This window comes from Elephas maximus, chromosome 3 (assembly GCF_024166365.1).
Source record: "Elephas maximus indicus isolate mEleMax1 chromosome 3, mEleMax1 primary haplotype, whole genome shotgun sequence".
NCBI lineage: Eukaryota > Metazoa > Chordata > Mammalia > Proboscidea > Elephantidae > Elephas > Elephas maximus.
This window is the reverse complement of record NC_064821.1, coordinates 97,619,098-97,642,536: the sequence shown is the minus strand read 5'-3', so window position 1 is coordinate 97,642,536 and position 23,439 is coordinate 97,619,098. Positions and strand designations below refer to the sequence as shown.

General features: G+C 47.3%; 1 protein-coding gene across 2 annotated transcripts in view; it reads left to right on the top strand.

Annotated features, from left to right (window-relative positions):
- The window catches only part of LOC126073099 (NADH-cytochrome b5 reductase-like), a 31,826-nt gene extending 8,600 nt beyond the window's left edge, over positions 1-23,226 (top strand). The window contains exons 2-7 of one of the 2 annotated variants that reach the window (XM_049879332.1): positions 2,147-2,460; positions 5,530-5,678; positions 9,085-9,172; positions 12,920-13,024; positions 18,723-18,926; positions 21,374-23,226. In XM_049879332.1, coding sequence (XP_049735289.1) covers positions 2,263-2,460; positions 5,530-5,678; positions 9,085-9,172; positions 12,920-13,024; positions 18,723-18,926; positions 21,374-21,577 — 948 coding nt within the window. In that variant the 5' untranslated portion in view covers positions 2,147-2,262 and the 3' untranslated portion in view covers positions 21,578-23,226. The remainder of the gene's footprint in view (positions 1-2,146; positions 2,461-5,529; positions 5,679-9,084; positions 9,173-12,919; positions 13,025-18,722; positions 18,927-21,373) is intronic. The other variant, XM_049879333.1, reaches the window with a different exon arrangement.
- Positions 23,227-23,439: the final 213 nt, after the last annotated feature.

Genomic DNA, 23,439 nt, shown 5'->3' with positions numbered 1-23,439 from the left:
AGTCAATAAAATACAGGTAAACATGTTTCTGGTATTCTCTGCTTTCAGCCATGATCTATCTGATATCAGCAATGATATCCTTTGTTCCATGTCCTCTTCTGAATCTGACTGGAATTTCTGGCAGTTCCCTGTTGATATACTGCTGCAGCTGCTTTTGAATGCCCATCAATTGCTAATATGCAAGTTGAAGTTGAAGAAAATCAGAACAAGTCCACAAGAGCCAAAGTATATCTTGAGTATATCCCACCTGAATTTGGAGACCATCTCAAGAATAGATTTGACATGTTGAACACTAATGACTGAAGACCAGACGAGCTGTGGAATGACATCAAGAACATCATATATGAAGAAAGCAAGAGGTCATTAAAAAGACAAGAAAAAAAGAAAAGGCCAAAATGGATGTCAGAACAGACTCTGAATCTTGCACTTGAACGTCAGGTAGCTAAAGCGAAAGGAAGAAATGATGAAGTAAAAGAGCTGAACAGAAGAATTCAAAGGGCGTCTCAAGAAGACAGCGTAAAGTATTATAATGAAACATGCAAAGGCCTTGAGATAGAAATCCAAAAGGGAAAAACACGCTTGGCATTTCTCAAGCTGAAAGAACTGAAGAAAAAATTCAAGCCTCAAGTTGCAGTACTGAAGGATTCTGCATGGAAAATACTAAATGATGCAGGAAGCATCAAAAGCAGATGGAAGGAATACAAAGTCACTGTACCAAATAGTATTGGTCGACATTCAGCCAGTTCAGGAGGTAGCATATGATCAAGAACCGATGGTACTGAAGGAAGAGGTCCAAGCTGCACTGAAAGCATTGGTAAAGAACAAGGTTCCAGGAATTGACAGAATACCAGTCGAGGTGTTTCAGCAAATGGATGCAGCGCTGAAAGTGCTCACTCATCTATGCCAAGAAATTTGGAAGACAACTACCTGGCCAGCCAACTGGAAGACTTCCATATTTGTACCCGTTCCCAAGAAAGGTGATCCAGCGGAATGCGGAAATTATCAATTAGATATCTAGACTTGTTTAATCCAACTAGAATTTGTACTTGGATGCCCTAGGAACTCTTCAGACTCAGCCTATCTCAAGCCAAACTTTTCCCTGTACCTCCTTCCCCCAAAACCTGGCTTCTTCTCTTGAGCCCACTGTCCACGCAGAGATCCAAGTCAGAGACCCGGAAGTCCCTTCAAACGCTGCATTTTTCTTGCTCCCCACATCTGATCAGTCCTTATGCCCTATTGATCACTCTTCAGCTTTTCTCTAATTGATCTTGCGTGAAGCTGTTCTCCTCCAGGTCCTCATCACCTATTACCTGGACCATAATAACCTTGTCTTCATATTTCCCTTTGGTTGAGGAGCAGTGTGTCAGAGTGGTTAAGACCTGAGGCTCTGGAACCAGACAGACTGAAGTTAAAATCCCATTGCTGCCACTTTAGGAGCTGTGTGACCATAGATAAGTCCTTAAACCTCCCCACGCCCCAGTTTTCTCATCTGCAGAATGGTCCCCTAGTACCTTCCTCATTGTTGTAAAGATTAAATGAGATGTAGCAATTTGGTAGGTGAATCTCACCAGCAATGCTGAGTGAAAGAAACCAGACACAAGAGAAGGCAGGATTCACTTCATATAAAGGTAAAAAATAGGCAAAGCTGAATGGTAGTGGTTAGAGTTGCAAACATAGGTGGCAAAACTAAGGAAAAGGAAGGAAATGATTATAAATAAAATCAGGGTGGTGGTTACCTTGTGGGGAGAGAGGGAATTGTGATCAGGAAAGAGCACATAGTTAGCTTCTGGGACACGGACAAGGTTCTTTTTACAGGTGTTCTTTTACAGTTGTTCGTTAAGTTGTACGTAAATGTTTATGCACCATATTTTAGTTCATCATTTAGAACATTTTTTAAATTCAATGAGATAACCTATGGAAAATGCTTGACCCAGCACTCAGAGCATAGGCAGAGGTCGGGAATCCTGGCTCCCAGCTCTGATTCTTGTGTTCTGTCTGCTTGCCTCCCCCACCAAACAGAGCAGCAGATTCCTTGCTGATTCATCCCTGTCCCTGTGCTTGCACAGAGCCTGGCAGTAGCAGGCCTCAGTGAGAATGTGAGGAATGGAGGTGATCAGAGGTGACCTATATGTTTTCTCTCTTCCAGGATGGCAAGGAGCAGAGTCTGGGCACGTGGCCTCTAAGCCAGGTCTGCTCTGGGAAGAGCAGCTGCTTGTCCCTCCCAGGCCCTGCCTTCCCCAGGCTGCCCAGGCCCCACTGACAATGGGCGAGAAAAAGGAGGAGGAGGACGACGACGACGAAGCCTGGCTGCAGCTTCGGCCTGTGGAGCCCTTGCCCTCCCAGTGTTGTGGCAGTGGCTGCTCACCCTGTGTGTTCGATCTCTATCAGCGAGACCTGGCAAGGTGGGAGGCAGCCCGAGCGAGCAAGGACAGGAGCCTGCTGAGTGCAGTGGAGCCACAGGTGAGGGAGGGCTGCCCCTCAGCCAAAGGGCCAGGGCAGCAGTCTGTCGGGCCTCAGCCCTGCCCACTATCACCTGCTCTGGGAAACCTTCTCTGACTGTACAGCTGAAAGGAAAGAGTGCATAATGGAACCAAGTTCAAAGCTTGGCCCTGGAACTTACTAGCAGCTGTGTGGTTTTAGGCAAAGTCCCTTAATCTCCCTCAGCCTTAGTTTCCTCATCTGTCAAATAGGGCTAAACATTTGGTGATGTTTAGCACAGAGCCCTGGCATTCATTTAACAAGTATTTTTTGACTACCAATTATATACCAGGCCCTACAATAAGCACTGGGGATTTGAGAGTGACCAGGACTAACACATGCTATATACCAGGTAAATAGGGGATAATACTGTTATTATTACTACCAGTTACTACCACTACCACCAGTACTACTGTTACCATTATTATTATTTCTTCTTCTCTGGCCCTTACTCCTTTTATGAACTTGTAGGGTGCTTCGTGGTCTGATTTAAGCAGTTTATCCTTACATTGTGATGTTTGGGAGGGATCACAGTAACAATTTCAGACTGTCCGAAGACCATGGAATTCAACCTCTGTAATGTACAGATAGGGAAACTGAGGCCCCATTCCTTTTGATGCTACACATAGGCCTGGTTTGAATCCCCATCCTGGTCGCCTGCCTCTTGATGGGCTTTCCGTTGTCCATGATCCTTCTGATCAGTGTGGAGTGGAGTGAAGTAGAGATGTGTCCTCCTGTTTCCACGGCACCCCACCTCTGTTAATGCAGCCTGATGTCACCATCACTTTTTGGCCAACTGTTTCCCTTTGTTAGGACCCAAACTAGGCTCAATCTAACCTATAGATCATACATCCTGAATAAATAGTTTTTTTTTTGAACCCCAAAGCACAGCCCCCATTAAATGTCTCCTTGTAGTTCTGCCGCTGGAAGGTGGTGGTAGAGACCAGAGCCCTCTGACCTCTGCCGGTGGCTGAGGAATATTCATGGCAACACCTGTGTTCCTCCCACCTCACTGCCCTCCATTTCTGCGTGCCTGGTCCCCTCACTTTCTTCTGCTGTCTGCTCAGATTTCACCTCCTCCAAGAGGCTTTCCTAATTGTCTGTCCGTGCATCCCCCATCGTTCTCCATCCTCTCACCCTGCTTCATTTCTCTTAACCCTCAGCACCACCAGCTGCTGTCTAGATCTACTCGTTTATATATGTCCACTTCTCCTTGCAAAATGTTAAGTTCCACAGGTGAAGGGGCTCTATCGTCCTCACTGCTCTACCCTCAGCACCTCGCGCAGCACCTGGCATTGCGGTTGGTGCACAGTAGATGATTGCTGAATGAGTGAATGCGTTTCTCCCAGATCTACCGGGAAACCCATGCCCTGTGTGCCAGGCCCATGGGGGTTGATGATAAAGATGCCAGTGTACCAACCCTCGAAAAGCTCAGCTTATATAGAAAGGGGACAATACCCGTGTGACTCAGAGGGTTCTTGGGATTGAACTAGAATGCATTTTTGTAATTAATAATAATAACAGCAAACAGTTCTACAGCACTTACCACTCAAGGCCCAGTTCTTGTGCTTAGATGCGTGAACAACACATTTAATCCTCATAGAAGCCTGTGTGGTAGGCTCTGTTATCATACCCAAGAGAAAACTGAAGTCAGAGAGGTTTAGTAACTTGCCCAAGGTCATACAATTAGAAAGTAAGTGTTGGAGCTGGGATTTGAAGGCAAGCAGTCTGACTCTAAAGCCTGTGGTATTAACCTAATATGATTAGCACCAATCGAGAGAAAAATGTCACTGAGAATAAGGACGTGAGCTGAGGCCCAGTTCTGCCAGTTAATTGTGTGATCTTGGGCACGTCGTTTTAGTTTGCTAAATCTCAGTTTTCTTCTGAAAAATGGGGGTGTTAATACTTTGTAAATTGTGAGGATTTCATGGGATGAGGATGTAAAGCACCTGGCACATAGTAGCCAATCAGTAAATAGTAGGTGTTACCGCTCGTTATATGCAAATGTTAAGTGATATTACAAGGTTTTTTCAGTATTATAATGTAAAATAGCATATTTCAATCTAATAATGCATTTTATTATTTACTTTTAATGATGTAATAATAATAGGAGATTTAAAATTTTCATAACAATTTAAATTTCATAAAATACTTTTGCACTGTTATCCCATCTGACCGTCCTGGTAATCATATAAAGTTATCAGGGATGAGTGGCCCCTTTTTACAGATAAGGAAGCTGAGACCCAGAGAATCAAATAATATGCGTAAGGCCACACAGGTGGTCAGAAGAAGAGCCAGGGCTAAACCCGGGTCTCCTGACTCACAGCCCAGGGTTCTTTTCACAGCACCAGGCAGCTTAGACAGAGTGAGTCAGATGTGGGCATTTTATAGGAGGGAGAGATCTGTGAGTCCTGGCATTCAGAGAAGACTTCCTGGTGGAGGTGTGGGGTAGAGTTGTAAGGGTACTGAGTAGAGTTATAAGGGCACAGGGCTACAACTGAGAAGACAGGAACTTGAGTCCCTGCTCGCAGTGTGACCTTGGACAAGTGAGTCTCTACCACTCAGGCCTTGGGTAAAATAAGGATATTGGATTAGATCATCTCTTAGGTCCCATCATTTGCTAAATTCTATAAATCTGGATTTTAGCAGATTTGAAGGATGGCTAGGTCTTTTATAGATTGGAGTGAATATTCTGGATAGAGGGCACAGCTTGAGCAAATAAATACCCAGAGGTAGGTGGCAGCAGGTGTTCTTGGGAGGATGGAGAAAAGCCCGGCATCTGATGCATGGGAAGTACATCGAGGCTGGAGGGTGGTCCACTAGGCCCTTGAGTGTGCAGCTGAGGAGCCTGCTCTTTATCCAGGGTGAGCTCAGTGTAAAGTGCTTTGGCATTCTTAGACTGGAACATGAAAGGAGCTAAGATGGGGCTACTCTCTGTTATACAGAAAACTTACTAGCCAAGACAGCCCTCCTGGGGACAGAGGGAGGGATGCTGTGGTGCCTTACGTCCCTTGAGCCTGGCCTCTGCCCAGTTGAATCTTACTGTTCCAGAGCTGCCACTCCAGCCTGAGCCCAGAGACCTTCCTGGCCTTCAGCATCAGCGCTGTGGACAAAGTCACCAAGGACACATACCACGTCCGATTTGCATTGCCTGGGAACAGCCAGCTTGGGCTGCGGCCTGGCCAGCACCTCATCCTACGGTACACTCAGGTAGTGGGAGGACTGAAGCCTGGAGCCCTGCTTTGCCATCCACTAGCAGTGAGGCCTAGGACAACTTGCTTAACCTCCACTGAGCCTCCATTTTGTCATCTTCAGAACAGACATAGTAATACGTATTAGGGTTCTTGGGATTGAACTGGAATGCATTTTTGTAATAAGTAATAATAACCGCAGACACTTTTACAACACTTACCACTCAAGGCCCAGTTCTTGTGCTTAGATGTGTGAACAACACATTTAATCCTCACAAAAGCCTGTGTGGTAGGATCCATTATCATACCCAAGAGGAAACTGGAGTCAGAGAGGTTTAGTAATTTGCCCAAGGACATACAGTTAGTAAGTGTTGGAGCCAGGATTTGAAGACAAGCAGTCTGACTCTAGAGCCTGTGGTATTAACCTCATACGATTAGCACCAACTGAGAAAAAGGTATGGTCATTGAGAATGAGGGATTTGGTCAGGATCACACAGCTAATAAGTAGTGGAGTCAGGATTCAAACCCAGACAGCCTGGTTCCTGAGCCTGTACTCTTAACCACTCCTCTGAGTGGTTCAGTCCCTACCTACTTTATACCCAACTCCCACCCCCATCCCTACCCCACCCGTCCAGGGACAAGATTCCACATGGCTTATTTCCAGGCTTGTTTAATGACTGCTGTGCTACAAAGGGATAATGTCTGAAGAGGTAAAAATTTGATGCAACCGCAAAACAAACCCAAAGTCCAATTAAAGAAGGTACAACAGGGAGGGAAATTACACGGGGCTTGGAGGATTGCTCTGTGACCTTGGCAAGTCATTTTACACAATGGTAGCTATGGGTCAGATCTGGCTGCAGATAGGTTATGTTTGGTCCACTGTGTTATATTAAATGACAACATTTACAAATTTGGAGCTTTGCATGGAAAAGATTGGATTTTCTGTATCTCTTGAAAAATGGGGGTATCTGGTAACCCTGGTCTGCATTTCCTCATAGCATCCATGGGTGGGAACTACCTGTAGGCAGGGCATGTATCTCCAGGTTTCCCTCGCCAGTAGCAGGCTACCCCTGTAGATGTCTGAATTGATGATCTTGGGTGGATGACAATAGTGGTTAAGGATCTGGGTGCAGCAAGGGTTGTAGAAGTAAGGGGGTGGTAGAGGAGAGGGAGGTAGCCAGAAGAACTCCCAGGTGAGGTGGAATTCAGGTGAAGGAGCATGTATCGAGAAGGCACTGAGTTTGGCTCAGAAATGTTGAGGCTGAAACCCAGAGGGACATCTAGGTGAGGATGTCCGCAATCAGTCTGCTCCATGGTTCTGAAACTTGGCAGAGAGATCTGAGCTACAGACATGGATTTCAGAGTTATCAGCACATACCTGGACTGCATTTGGGAGTGTATGTGACATGGAAAGAGGAAAGGGCTTAGGACTGAACCCTGGCAGCACTGACATTCATGGTATTGGCGGAAAGAGGAGGACCAGTCAAGGCTCCAGAAGGTACAGCCAGAAGACAAGGTGGGGAACCAGGAGAGAGCTCATTACTGATCAGGCTTTTGCCTACTTGCTTCATACTGGCCCCTGGTACTTATGCCCAGCTGGTACTGGTCTGGAGCCTGGCGGGTAGTCCTTGAAGCTCACTATTCCAGTGAGCAGGAGAGGTCACAGGGCAGGTCACTGCCCCATGCAACACTTCAGTTCTTCCATTTGTAAATCAGGAATGCCCAGAGCTCCCTGCCTCCGCTCTGGCCCCTCTTCTCTCCAGTGACATTCCTAACACACACATCTGACTATGTCACTGCCCATTCAAACACCTTCTGGTGCTCCGCATTGCCTCCACAGTGATGTCCTACCCGAGGCCCCAGCTTTTTTTCCACCAAGCTCTTCTCCCCCGCCACTACACCCTGTGTTCCACCTCATTATCCACTCAGGATTTCCTGACTTGCCCTACATTGTCCTACCTCTAAGCTTTTGTCCAGGCTGTTCCCTCTGCCTGGAGTTACTTCCTTTCCTGTCCCTGCTTCCACTTGTCCATGGCCTGCCCTTCCTCCAATCTCAGCTCCAGGAGGCCTTCTGAGTTTCCCCACATGAGAGAGAGGGCTCCCTCCATAACATGTCAGTGTTTTATTTTTATTGTAGCAAAGTGGTCTTTGCATCCAAGCCATGTCAAGTGTTGTATTTCTGCATTTGTTGAATATGTCCAGCTCCCTGGCTTTGAATGTATTGGGACAGGGCCTTGTGAATCTTTGCATACCTCATAGAAGAGAGTTTTACACATAGTAGGATTGAGAGGGGAGTGCTTAGGAGCTCCTGTGCACCTCTGAGGGGCAGTGGTGAGGAACCCAGTTCTGGAGTCAGGCAGAGCTAGAATTGAATTCTAGCAGTGTGACCTCAGGCAAATGACTTCCCTTCTCTGAGTCTTGGTTTCCTCATATAATGCATATAATGTGCCCCGTATGTAGTAGGTATTTAATATAACATAAAAAACAAACAAACAAACATTGCTGTTGAGTCAATTCCAACTCATAGTGACACTATGGGACAGAGTAGACGTGCCCCGTAGGGTTTCCAAGGCCGCAATTTTTACAGAAGCAGACTGCCACATCTTTCTCCCACAGAGCAGTTGGTGGGTTCGAACTCCTGATCTTTCAGTTAGCAGCTGGGCACTTAACCACTGGGCTATCAGGGCTGCTTTAATACAACCTAGCTGCAGTTGTATAACACATTATTATCCTGACTCCCTTCTTGTTAACATTGTTGAGAAGATTCATGCATGGACTTTGGACTGGGGCCCTTTCTGGCACATGGTAAAAAAACCAAAAACCAAACCCAGTGCTGTAGAGTCAATTCCGACTCATAGTGACCCTATAGGATGGTAAAACTGCCCCATAGAGTTTCCAAGGAGCACTTCACAGATTTGAACTGCCAACCCTTTGGTTAGCAGCCGTAGCACTTAACCACTACGCCACCAGGATTTCCCTGGCACATGATAGCGTTTAATAAATGTCAGCAGTTTTTATTATTATCATTCTACGGTCAAGAAGAGTTCAGGAAAAACCAGCGATGCCCTCAAACAGCTCATGTCATCAGTGTAGCTCTCCTATGGTTTTAAAGCACTTTCCCAAGTGGAGCCACACAACAGGCTGCTGAGGCTGGCAGGACACAGATAATTGTCCCTATTTCATAGAAGGGACAGCAGAGGCTCTCAGGTAAAATGACTTGCTTGGAGTCTCACAGCCAGCATGTTGTAGTGGCGGAGCCCAGTGCTCTTTCCTCTACTTCTGCCTGCCTGCCCCTCAGTGAGGACCATGGGATGTCACCAGGCCCCAACTTTACTTTTTCACCAACTGGTGCAGGATAGGTACCTGGTAAGTGTTTGTTGAATGACTGCCTGACTGAGTGCCTTCTCTTTTCCAGGGGTACAGTGGGTGGCTTAGAAATTCAGAGAGCTTATACGCCCATTAGCCCTGCCAACGCAAAAGGGTACTTTGAAGTTTTAATTAAGGTGAGTTGACTTGGTGGATACTCTGAGATGCCATGGACTGGCAATTCCACTTGCCACTTTGGTTGGAGTGGGGCAGTTCCCACTGATGTGAAAAGCCTGTGTTCCCGTGGGAGGAGGCTGGTGTGTGGGTAGAGCAGGGGGAGGGGAAGGGGGCCCTCCCTCAGCTCCTTTCCTGGGAGGGGGCCTGCTAGACCAGGTCATGTTCCCAAAAAATTTTACTGAAAGGAGGGTCAGACCAAGAAAGGTAAAGCTGCTCCATCTCACCGTTTTACCCACTGAAGGAGAAAGTTTAGGGAATGGGGACCCAAGTCACCAAGAACCTTATTGTGTGTGCTGGGCACTGGCGTGGGGAGATGAGTCAGACTCAGCACCTGCCCTCAAGAAGCCCACATCAGCACAGGTGACCAGACCAGGACTGTACAGCTCGAGAGACACTGTGACAGAGGAGGCCCAACCCCCTGAGGCAGCTGGGGGTGCAGGGAAGACAGGCCAGCTACCTAGCGGACCTGTGAGTTGAGCTGTGTATTTAAGGAGGGGGGGGAACTAGAGGAAAATGTGGGCAGGAGGCTCGAAGCAGGGGGAACAGCATGGACAATGGCAAAAGAAGCCTCACTGGGGGAACTGTTAATCATTCGTGCTGGAACACAAAGCTGTGTGCGTGTTAGTGTCCTGGCTGCCGTAACAATTACCACACACTAAAAAAAATCAGCAGAAACTTATTCTGTCACAGTTCTGGAGGCTAGACATCTAAAATCAAGGTGTTGTCAGCAGGGCCATGCTCTTTCTGAAGACCCTGGGGGAGAATCTGTTCCATGCCTTCCTCTTAGCTTCTGGTATTGCCAGCAGTCTCTGGCATCACTCCACTTTCTGCCTCTGTTATCTCAGGGTGTTCTCCCTGTGGGTCTGTCTGTCTGTGTCATTTCTCTTCTTTTAAGGACACCAGTCATTGGATTAAGGGGCCACACTACTCCAGTGTGGCTTCATGTTAACTAATTACATTTGCAATGATCATATCTCCAAATAAGGTCAATTCTGAGGTGCCGAGAAGGATGTGAATTCTGTGGGGGGACACTGTTCACCCCAGTACAGTGTGCCAAGGGAGCAGGATACAAGTTACAGAATCAGGCAAAAGGTGGGACGTGGAGGACCTGTCATCACCGCTTAGGAAGAAGTGGGAGTGGGGGGCATTTGAGTGGGGCCTTTTTTTTTTTTTCAAGAGTGAGTACAAATCGACAGTAGCAGGGAATGACATTCTAGGCTGAGGGGACAGATAACCACAGCCAAGGAGGGAAGAAAAAGAACAGGGTCTTCTGGGAACTGCCCAGTCTGAAGTGGCTAGAGGGTAGGAATTGACAGAGATGAGGTGAGGTGAACCAAGTAGGCCAGATACAGAACACCCCAGAGTCCTAGGGAGTAGCCAACAAATGTGTAAGAAGTCATGAAGGGCTATTATGTGGGAAAAATAATTAGGTTAAACTACATAAGATTGCTGACACCGTTATCATTTTTGACTTACAGAAACAGTAGTTTATGTGGGTCAGCCTAATACATAGTTCTAGATCGTCACTTCCCAAGTGAATCCTAGGGAATAACAGTATTTAAGAATAGCTTTCATATTCTTTATCTCCCTTGTAGGCCAGGAATTATTACTCCCATTTCATTGATAAGCAAACTGAGGCCCCAGAAGGACCCAAGGTTCCATAGCTAGTGAGAAGTACTGCTGGTGGGTGAGCCCTGGCCCCCTGACTCCAAGACCCCAACACTGTCTCCTCCTTCCATCTTCTCTGTCTGTCTTAAGAGGCAGTGTTTATTCGCTCACACATAAGCTTGGATGGGATCCCTTCTCCATGCAACTGTTTGTCTGGGAGATTCCACAAATCCTCTCCAAATGGCCTGCTTCCCCAAGCTGCTTGTCTGGGTGTGCTTCTGTCGAAAGGATAAGCCTGGAGACAGCTCTTCAGGGCAGCTGGATCTCTCCCAGCTGCAAGGCTGATTTTCTCCTTCGTTTACAGGAAAGCCGCTCTTTAGAGAGATGCTTAATTATCCCTAAGCCGATGGCTAGGAAGAGCCGGAAATGTCTTTGCAAATTGGAAGCCAGGCGGATTTTCTTTAGGTTTCCCCTTCCATGTAGAAGGGAAGGAAAAACTCCCATTTCTCGAGTACCTACTGTGTATCAGGCACTACTTCTGGCTCTTTATTCTCATGGTCTCATTCCAACCTCATAGTTACCCTGCAGAGTAGATCATGTTATCCCCATTTTACAGATGAAAAAACTGAAGCTCAAAGAGATGATGCCATTGTCCCAAGGCTCTTCAGGTAATATGACCCAAAGTGGAAGAACAAAAGTTCAGTGTTTTTAGTGAGTGTTTATCGTATCGATCATTTACTCTGTGCTAAGCTCTGTGTGGGGCTGGAGGTAGCAGGAGAGCCTTTGCCTTCTCCTCGGGTGATGTTATGCCATAGGGCCTCTAAAGAATGTGACTTGGGCTGTCCTGCCCCTAACCCTCCTACAGCTGATGCCCAGAGTCCTCTCTGTGTTGCTGCTCCCATCCCAAGTGAGTGCAATGTTGCCATCCTTCAAGGTCCAGCTCAAATGCTTCCTCTCTCCGGGGAGCTGTCTTCACCCCACCCCATGGCAGTGGCCACAGCCTCCTTGGGATTCTCTGAGCATTCATCTTTTCATGGAATGTTAGGGAGTTTCTACCGTGTTTATGTCTGAGGCCTAGGTCCTTTCTAAATTGTGAGCTCCTTAGGGGAGGGCTTGAATCTAGATTAATTAATTGATTCAGATATTTATAAGTCCTTCCTGTGGTCCTGGTACTAGATGCCCTCATGGAGCTTATGGTCCAGCTGTCTCCTCTACAGCCCCAGCCTCAGAATAGGCAGGCACCCAGGAAACGGAGGCTGCCCTCCACCACTCCCATGGAGGAATCATCAGCACCTTCATCTTCTCATCTGTCCAGGAGATGGTATAGGCTAGATCACAAAGGTATTTCATTTTGGCCTTAACCAGTTAACTAGTTGCCGCTGAGTTGATTCCAACTCGTGGTGGCCCCATGCGTTTCAGAGTAGAATTGCTCCATAGAGTTTTCAATGGCTGTGATCTTTTGGAAGGCCTTTCTTCCAAGGCACATCTGGATGCATTCGAACCACCAGCCTTTTGACTGGTAGCCATATGCTTAACCGTTTGTGCCACCCAAGGACTCCAGTGGTGTTTTAAAATTTTGACTTAAATGGTGACATTTTAAAAATGGGCAATTTTACATTAAAATGTGGATTTCAGAAGAAATCAGATCCAATAGCATTGGCCCCACAATCTGTGGACTGTAACTATGTAATGATTTCCCTCTTTAGAAGCAGCATTCACTCGCCAGTTTACCCCAGTCCCCACCACTCTCTACTGATCACTAAGACTGAGTATTAATTAGCATTAATCATCTTATACCCCCTCTTCACTCAGCTGTGTTACCTGCATGGCTCTTGTAGGCATTTGGGTTTGTGACCTTTGTGTTAAAGCTGTAAGCCCCATAGATTTTCATCCCAGCCTCACCATTTACCTTCTACATAAGCCTCTGGGCCTCATCTGAGAAATGGGAATGACAGACCAACTGCATAGGATGATTAGGGGGATGAGATAACATGTCTAAAGCACAAAGCCTACAGGGAGGGCTCCACATTAATGGCCAGTGTGGTTTGTATTGGCAGCAAGTGCCTGTCTCACTGAGGCCTCCCTGTGTTTGCTTCCAGTGCTACCAGACTGGGCTGATGTCCCAGTATGTCGGATCCTGGAGAGCAGGAGACACAGTTTTCTGGAGAGGACCTTTTGGAAGCTTCTTCTATAAACCAAACCAGGTCAGTACCAGCACACTAAATCCTCAGGCGGCCTCTCTCCACTTGCCCTCCAGGACTGTAGTTTTTATGTTTCAGGCCGTAGAATCACTATGCCATTTTTCCTGACCTCAAACCCAATCCCAAGAACATCTTCTTGGAAGAACATGAAATAGGCACTAATAAACAAAATTGCCTGCCCAAGCTCCAGACCATCCATGGCCGCACATTGCTTAGAAAATCCAGACTCGTGTATGTGGTATTTAGGACCCCTAGCTTCTGTAACAATGGAAGAAGCTGAAGAAAGAAGTCCAAGATGCATTGAAGGCATTGGTGAAAAACAAGGCTCCAGGAATTGACAAAATACCAATTGAGATGTTTCAAAAAATGGATGTAATGCTGGAAGTGCGCACTTGTCTGTGCCAAGAAATTTGGAAGACAGCTACCTGCATCCTACTGGAAGATCCATATTTGTGGCTGTTCAAAAGAATGGTGATCAAATGGAATGTGGATATTATCAAACAGTATTATTAATATCAGATACAAGTAAAATTTTGTTGAAGATCGTTCAAAAACAGTTGCAGTAGTACATCGACAGAGAACTGTCAGAAATTCAAGCCAGGTTCAAAAGGGGACATGGCATTGCTGATGTCAGGTAGATCTTGGCTAAAAGCAGAGAATACCAGAAAAATGTTTACCTGTGTTTTATTGACTATGCAAAGGCATTCGACTATGTGGATCATAACAAATTATGGGTAACATTATGAAGAATGGGAATTCCAGAACACTTAATTTTGTTCTTAAGGAACCTGTACTTAGACCAAGAGGCAGTCATTTGAACAGAACAAGGGAATACTGTGTGGTTTAAAATTAGGAAAGGTAAGCATCAGGGTCGTATCCTTTCACCATATATTCAGTGTGTATGCTGAGCAAATAATCCGAGAAGCTGGACTATATGAAGAAGAATGCAGTGTGAGGATTGGAGGAAGGCTCATTAACAACCTGTGACATGCAGATGACCCAAACTTACCTGCTGAAAGTGAAGAGGACTTGAAACACTTACTAATGAAGATCAAAGACAACATCCTTCAGTATGGATTACACCTTGACATAAAGAAAACAAAAATCTTCACAACTGGACCAGTAAGCAACATCATGATAAATGGAAAAAATATTGAAGTTGTAAAGGATTTTATTTTACTTGGGTCCACAATCAACGCTCATGGAAATAGCAGTCAGAAAGCCAAAAAATGTATTGCACTGGGCAAATGTGCTGCAAAAGACTTCTTTCAAGTGTTAAAAACCAAAGATGTCACCTTGAGGACTAAGGTGCACCTGACCCAAGCCATGGTACTTTCAATCACCTCATGTACATGCAAAAGCTGGACGATAAATAAGGAAGACCAAAGAGGAATTGAGGCTCTTGAATTACGGTATCGGGGAAGAATATTGAATATACCACGGACTGCCTGGAGAGCGAACAAATCTGTCTCGGAAGAAGGACAACCAGAATGCTCCTTAGAAGCGAGGATGGCAAGACTTTGTCTCACATAGTTTAGACATTTTATCAGGAGGGACTAGTCCCGGAAGAAGGACATCATGCTTGGTAAAGTAGAGAGTCAGCAGAAAAAAGGAAGACTCTCAACGAGATGGATTGACACAGTGGCTGCAACAGTGGACTCAGACATAGCAACAATTGTGAGGATGGCACAGGACCGGGCAGTGTTTTGTTGTACGTAGGGTTGCTATGAATCGGACTTGACTTGACGGTACCTAACAGCAACTACAACAGCTTCAGTGAAGATTTATAGCCTTGCCATCTAAGATGCATCAATTGGTCCCAACCTACCTAGAGCAAAGGAGAATGTAGAACACCAAAGACACAAGGAAAATATCAGCCTAGGAGACAGAAAGGGCCACATAAACCAGAGACTCCATCAGCCTGAGACCAGAAGAATTAGATGGTGCCCAGCTACCACCAATGACTACCCTAACAGGGAACACACAGAGAGTCCCTGAGGGAGCAGGAGAAAAGTGGGGTGCAGACCTCAAATTCTAGTAAAAAGACCAGACTTAATGGTCTGACTGAGACCAGAGGGACCCCAGAGGACATGGCTCCCGAACTCTCTTTTAGCCCAAAATTAAAACCATCCCCAAAGCCAACTCTTCAGACAAAGATTAGAGGGGACTATAAGACATAAAGTGATACTGGTGAGGAGTGAGCTTCTTAATTCAAGTAGACACATGAGGCTATGTGGGCAGCTCCTGTCCGGAAGGGAGATGAGAAGGCAGAGAGGGACAGGAGTGGACTGAATGGACACAGGAAATACAGGGTTGAGACGAGTGGGCTGTCACATTGTAGGGAGAGCAACTAGGGTCACATAACAATGTGTGTGTAAGTTTGTATATGAGAAACTGACCTGAATTGTAACTTTCACTTAAAGCACAATAAAAAAAAAGAGACATAAAGCCTTGGAAACCCTACAGGGCAGTTCTACTCTATCCTATAGGGTCACTGTGAATCAGAATTAACTCGAAGGCAACAGGTTTTTATACCATCTGGGAGTTCCCAGGTGGTGCAAGCAGTTAACACATTTGGCTCTCACCAAAAGGTTGGATATTCAGGTCTACCAAGAGGCGCCTAGGAAGAAAGACCTGGTGATCTCCTGAAAAATCAGTCATTGAAAACCCTATGGAGCACAGTTCTGCTCTGACACACATGGGGTCACCTTGAGCTGGAGTCCACTCTACAGCAGCTGGTGGTGGCATACCATCTGACCCCCCAAATACCTTTTCAATTTCACATTTCAGTCACGTGACTAGAGAGACTGCTCTCTGAATAGGCCCCGTGGCTCACTGCTCGGGGCCTGCTGCTTCCCAGCCCGGGAGGCTGTTCCCCTCATCATCACATTTTCAAATCCTTCCCTGACTTTCCCAGGAAGAATTAATCATTTCTCATCAATTGGTGCCTGTCTGAAAAGCAGTTGGCAGTATGTACCAAGAGTCTTAAGAATCTTCAAATTCTTTGACCCATTAATTCCACTTCTGGATGACTAGTCTACGGAAAGAATCCAAAATGCTGACTCTTCGCCACATGTTCGTTGCAACTTTATTTATAACGGCACGACATTGGAGACACCTGAATATCCAGCAATAGGAAACTGTTAAGTAAACTGGGTTACAAGTACTTGATAAAATAGTATCCTGGATCTAAAAATGATGTTTATAATTGATATTACATGTTTATGCTGGAAGATCAAGTGACAAACACTAGGTACAAAATTGAATACTCGATAGGTTGAGAAGCTGTTAAACCGCACAGAAAAAATAGGGAAAGAAAATGCAGTGAAATGTTAGCAGTTCTGTATGGTAGACTTATGGGTGACTTTTATTTTTTTCATTTTACTTGCCAAATTATCTGCAATGAACACCTATTACCTTTATAATTAGAAAAACAAAAGAAAATGAAAACAAATGGAAAAGAATGAATCATGCCTCGCTCTCTATTCTTTTTGTTTAATTTAAAAATAGCTTTTATTGGGTTTTTTCATATTACAAATGCAGTACATGTTCATTACCCAAAAAGAAAAAAAAAATCAGCAGATACTTTGAGGCAAAAAGAAGAAAATAAAAAACACCCACAGGCCGTCTCCCCAGATACACCAGTCTTAGTACGTTGGTGTATATCCTTCCTCTGCTGTACGTGGAAGTACAGGCACACACGTGCACACATGTGGATGTATGTGTGTACAGTAATAACATCAGAGCCTTCTATAGCATCTCCTATATGCCGGGCTCTCAGCACTTGCCACATTATCCCTACTTTACAGAGATGTGGTGTGCATATGTTAACCCTCTTCCTCAGTCTGCTGGTACTAGCCATGCTAAGCCTTACGCGTTAGCTGAGCGTGTCCCTGTGTCCCCAGGCCCTTGAGCTCAGAGTCTCAGACTTGCTCCTGTATCCCCCATGGTGCCTAGCCCTGTGCCTGATCTACAGTAGACACTTGGTGAGCATCTTCTTCTGTGTGGCTGCTCCTTTGTGTGCATAGTACACCACTTGAAAACCCTGCATTCCATACCTAGGGAGGCTGTGGGGCCAAGTGGTGAGGAAAGAGACGGTGTCGTACGTGTGAACCGTCAGCCACAGGCTTGGCTTTGCCCTGTGAGGAAGTTCAGGTGCTGCTGCCACCCCTCTGGTCCTGTTTTGCCTCTAAGTCATCTCCGTCACTGGTGGCTATTACATCAGCCCTGAGGGCCAGCACCTTAGCGTCTGTCCACAAATTCGTTCAGTAGGCATTCATAAGTAGCCACCCTGGACCAGACCTGGGCTGGACACTGGGGCCTCAGAGATGGGTCACATGAGGCCTCTGGCCTCCAGAAGCACGCAGTCTGAGGAGAGAGACAGACACATAGTTGACAACAACACAGTGTAGCCAGCATTGTGAAGAGGGATGCTCAGGGGGCTGTGAGAACACAGAAAGGACGCCTCACCTGCCCCGGGCTCAGGGAAGGCTTCCCAGAGGAGATTCTGAGCCGAATGGAGACAAGAAGGGTGGCAGGCGCAAAGGCCTGAAGGCCAGAGGAGCACGCAAACACACGCAGGATAACAGGGCTCAGTGACCGCTGATGTGAGGAAGTCACAGGGGCTCAGGGAGGGCAAGGAATCTAGTTTATTAAACCTCGTAGTCCGCACTGAGCACTGTATCTACGTCATCTCATTTAGGCCTCCTGACAGTTCTGAGATAGGTGCCATTATTGCAGTGGGGGGTGCTAATATTTTTTTTACCAGAAACCAAAGCTCAGAGAGGTGAAAGAGCTTGCCCAGATCACACGGCTGGAGATTTATACCCAGGTCTCTGTGACCCTAGATACTCCATTCAGGAAGCATTACATGCAGTAGTGTGTGCAGTGGCTGCCAGTAAAACTTATCAGAACTCTGGTTGCATTCACAGAGCCCTAGTCTCTAGAGTGAGGGAGGTGAATATCTCACTGCACAACTCAGGCACTACCTGGAGGATGACCCTTCTTTAAGAGGCGGGCATGTGTTCAGAGACCTAGAGCCAGGAAATTGGTTCATTGAGGTGGGACTGATGGAACTGGGGCCTCTTGGGTGGGAACTGACTTTTTTTGCATGGCTGTTCTGTGCCAGGCACTGTGCTAGGCACTTAAGTTTATGATGTCATTTAGTCTAGAGAAGAGCAAGCTCAGGGGGCCAAGCCTCAGATCTCTGCAGGGCTGCCCTGGGGCAGAGGAAGGAGACTGGAGGGCAGGGCTGGGATGGCAGGCTGTGGGCAAAGCTTTAGCAAGGGGAGCCTTCAAGTTCAATGTGAGATGAGAAGGACCTTCCTGGCAAGGGGGTTGGACCTATAATGGAACAAGCTGCCATGGGAGGTAGTAAGCACTTTGTCAAAGGAAGTGTGTGAGCAGAGAGCCCAGAGGAGCTTTAGGGGGCAACCAAACCACTTGTAGGATGGGCTACACAGTTATGTCCCTGTCAGCCCCATTCTGTGATTTCTGTTACACAGACCTCCCTTGTTATAGCCTTTCACAAGCAAGGATGGCTTCCTGGAGGAGGTAGGTGGGTGGGACACCCAGGAAGGGCTGTGCAGCCCAGTCCAAGCAAGCCCAAGAAAATGCCTAGTAGTGGGGTGGTTGGGGTGAAGCCCCTCTGTCCTAGGGGTTACCCCCAGCCCACCCGTCTTGTACTGTTCCTGTTCCCCAGTATGGTGAGCTCCTCATGCTGGCTGCAGGCACAGGCCTGGCCCCCATGGTACCCATCCTGCAGAGCATCACAGACAACGCAGACGACGAGACCTTCGTCACACTGGTTGGCTGCTTCAAGACCTTTGAGGGCATCTACCTGAAAACCTTCCTCCAGGACCAGGCCCGCTTCTGGAATGTCCGCACCTTCTTTGTACTCAGCCAGGTGAGCCCAGAGTGGTGAATTCCTTTCCTGATTGAAACTTCACAGGCCTCTTTGACCTGTCCCGAGGGCCTGCTGTCACCTTGCTGACCCGTACGGTAATAATAATCCCTGCCACTGGTTGAGCACCTCCACGTGCCAGGCAAGAAAGGAAGGGATTATCGTGTTCACTACACACATGAGGAAACTGAGGCTCCGAGAGGTGAAGGCACTAGCCTGAGTAATGCTGCTAGACGGAGGTTGAGCTAGGATGTGAGCGCAAGGCTGCCTGGTTCCAGAGCTCCAGCTCCTACCCATCACACGGCCTCCCATCCATCCTCCTCAGTTGTATGGGGTGGGACCTGGTGGTGGAGTCAGTGGGCCACAGACATCCTCTAGGCTGTGAAGAGCTCCTTGAGGCAGGGGCGGCGTGTCTAGATCACCACTCTCCCCTCGGTGCTCAGCAGTGCTGGCCACAGAGTAGATACTCCATAATGATTGACTGAGTAACCTGGCTCCAAGTTCACTGTATTTATTAGGGTCCTTATGGCACAAACGGTTAAGCACTGGACTACTAGCTAAAAGGTTGGTGGTTTAAACCCACCTAGAGATGCCTCAGAAGACAGGCCTGGCAGTCTGCTTCTGTAAAGATTACATCCTTGAAAACCCTATGAGCAATCTTACTCTGCACACATGTGGTCAGCATGAGTTAGAATCAACTCAGTGGCTAGGATTCCAACCCCTACCCCTCTCTCCAACCTGTCACTCTACTTAGCCCAAGGAACTAGAAACAGCCAGTTGCTATCTAGTAAACTCCAACTCCTGGCGACCCCGTATGTGTCAGAGTAGAATTTTGCTCCATACGGTTTTCAGTGGCTGGTTTTTCAGACGTAGATTGCCAGACCTTTCTTCCAAGGCATCTCTGGGTGGGCTCAAACCTCCAGCCTTTAGCTTAGCAGCCAAGCATGTTAACCATTTGCACCACCAGGGACTCATTGGCTTAGAAGGACCTGTGAAGGTGATGGTCATGCTCTGTTTCTTACTTGGATGCTGGCTATATGGGTGTCTTTTCTTTTTAAAAATTCTTCAAACTATACATACTTGATGATTTGTGTACTTTTCTATGCGTATATTAAACTTGGAAACCCTGGTGGCATAGTGGTTAAGTGCTACGGCTGCTAACCAAAAGGTAGGCAGTTCGAATCCACCAGCCGCTCCTTGGAAACTCTATGGGGGCAGTTTTACTCTGTCCAATAGGGTCGCTATGAGTCGGAATCGACTCGACAGCAACAGGTTTTTTTTTTTTGGTATATTAAAATGTCTATTTACATAATAAAAGAAATTCCTCCAAGTCAGAGATGGAGCTTTCACGTTGTGACCCTGAGGATGAGAGCCACAGCTAAGCCTAAAAGGGCAGAAAGAGAAGGAGCCTGGGTCCCTTGGGGTGTCCCAGGGCCTAGCACAGCCCTGGAATACAACCTCTAGACTTCTTAAAAATTTTTTGTTTTAATTATTTTATAATTATTTTTATTGTTGTAAAAATATAAAGAACACAACATTCTCTAGCTCTTTTATGTGAGAGAAATAAACCCTTTTCTTGGTTAAGGCACTGTTACCTGGCATCTGTTACACCTAGCCAGATGTAATCCCAGAGGACTCACTTTTTTAGTCTTGCCTCACACACTAGAGATGTCAGCTTCACAAGGCTAGGAACCATGTCCTTTTTGAGCAGCTGTTATATCTCCAGTGCCTAGAACAGTGCCTGGCACATAGTGAGCACTCAGCAGGTACTTGTCAGATGAATAAGTGAGTTGAAACCTTAAAACAAACAAACAGAAATTATGCTCTGAGGGTGATGGATAACCTTGGAACGATTCTGGGAGACCCGCAGGCATGGGGAGAAAGTGTTTCCCAGTGAGAGGTGCAGCGGCCACTGGGAGGCAGTGAGAAATGGTGGGAGCCTGACTTCTGGTCCTGTCACTGCCCTGCTTTAGCATGTGCCCTGGGTGAAGTCCCTCCTCCTCCCTGTGCCTCACGCCTTGTGGAGGGTGACAAGCCTATCTGCCAAACCAGACCAAACCCATTGCCATCGAGTTAGTTTCAACTCATAGCTACCATATAGTACAGACTAGAACTGCCCCATAGGGTTTCCAAGGCTGTAATCTTTACGGAAGCAGACTGCCACATCTTTCTCCCTTGGAGTGGCCGGTGGGTTCAAACCACCAATCTTTTGGTTAGCAGCCGAGGGTTTTAACCACTGCACCATCAAAGCTCCTTCTAACCTACTCACAGGCGTATTTTAAGGATGACAAGAGTTCGCACATGAGGCAGTACCTGACTCGTGGTAGGGCTTGGTGAAGGTTCTTTCCTAACCCCTTTGCTTCAGTTTCCTCATCAGGCAAAGAAGAACTGGCTATGTGAACACCAAGGCCCCTCCCAGTAGTCACCCCCACTCTTTCTCTTCTTCCCAGGAGAACTCCCTGGAGCAGCTCCCCTGGAGTTACCGGGACAAGACACGCCTTGGCCACCTGGCCCAGGACCTGATGAAAGAGTTGGTCGGCTCCTGCCGCAGGAAGCCCTTTGCATTGGTCTGTGGCTCGGCCGAGTTCACTAAAGACATGGCCAGGTGCTTGTTGTGTGCGGGCCTGGCCGAGGACTCCTACTTCCTCTTCTAGCCCTGGCTTCCCTCCCAGGTCCCTGCTACAGGGACCCAGGAGGCATCATGCCTGGAATCAGATGTGGAGCCCAAGCCTGGGCCTGCCACTGACTAGCCAGGTGACCTTGGGCAAGTGTCTTTACCTCTCTAAACCTCCATTTCTCATCTACCTCGAGAGGTTACTTGTGGAGAGAGGACAAGGGGCCATAAGCTCTAAGGAGAGTTAACCAGCCTGGGAGTCAGGGAGGACTTCTCAGAGGAAGCAACATCCAAGCTGAGGCCCAAGGATGGTAGGAGTTGGGCAGGAGAAGAGGGTGGGTGGGGCTTCCTGGGTCCCTCAGGCAAGGGGCTGGTTAGGTGTTCCCATGGGACCTGCCATGTAATTACTGCCCCTGGAGACTGTCCCTGGCGTAGCCTCGGTGTTGGCGCAGAGTAGGTGCCAGTAAGTAGGGAATGGCCATAGCAGAGGCTAAGAGCTCTTTGGAGGAGGAACTTGCCATATGTACCGCCAGTGCCATGAGCCCAACACCCTGTGAAGTCTTGGCTTCTGTGGCCTGACCACATTCTCAGGGTTAGGTGGGGCCCTGGGTTACCTGTTTTATATTGGCCCCAAGCCTTTCCTGCTGCAAATGGCTTTGCTCTGAGTCCCTTCCCTGGCTCCTGAGCCCAGCCCACAGCACTTTCCCCAGCAAGAGAAGAGGCACAGGAGGAAAACACCACTCCCACCTCCTGCAGACAGCCAGCTCCGCCCGCACCTTCAGCTCCTGCGCCCTGGCGACAGTTGCTATGGAGATCTAAAGATAGAGCAGGAATCAGGAGACCTGGGTCCTTCTCCCTGCTCTGCCCACTCACTGAGTAGCTGCTGATTCTGGTCCACCCACCCCTCCCCACCGCACCCATTCCATCCTGCATGGGGTGTGCCTCCCCAGGAAACCAGGTGCTTCTGGGCAGCACACTGCGGTTAATGAATTCTGCTTTTCCCAGCCTGGGCTCCAGTGTGCTGCACCAGCCAGGCTGGCTACTCGTAGCCCCACAATCGGAGATTAGTAAGCCCTGGAATCTTAGAACCAGGGAACCATGGAATCCTGGAGTTTGGATTTGACAGCCATAGAATCAGTCTTCATCAGATTAAAGCTTGAAAGTTCAGAATTCCAAAAATCGTGCGGTCTAACAGACTCTGTATAAAACTTAGGGCCAGTAAGTATAAATGACTTGTCCAGAGTAAAGCAGTTAATGGCAGAGCCAGCGCTAGAGGGCAGGTCTCCTCTCAACACCGTGCTTATACCTCTGCACTGGTTGTGTTCACACTGGGCTCCTCAGGCCACAAGGGTTCCTCAGGTGGTGGCAGTGGCAGGATGGCCAAGTGGAATCTCCAGGCCTCCTTTAACCAAGCAGTTCTACTTTCGTTCCATTTGTATATTGGACCATGAAGTAATTTTTTTAAAAAAAGGGGATGCGGGGAGGTGGCTTCTTTCCCTGCCCAAAAACTTGCAGAAAATCTCTGCTGTGTCTTGTTCAGTAAATACTCATGATAGTAGTTTGGGACGGTGCAGAAGTTTTCAGACTCTTTCACAGGGAGGACTCCATTGTCAAATCAGTTTGGGGGAATGCCGCATGGGACCTCCGAGAATCACAGTGCACATTAGCGTATTTAAAATAAAAACAACAGTTGCTATTGAGTGGTTTCTGATTCATGGTGACCCCATGTGTGCAGAGTAGAACAGCATGTTTTCAAGGCTGTGACCTTTCTGAAGTAGATTGCCAGGCCTTTCTTCTGAGGCACCTCTGGGTGAGTTTGAACCACCAACTTTTGAATTAGTAGTCCAGTGCTTAACCATTTGCACCACCCAGGGACTTACTAGCATATTAAGACTCTGAAAA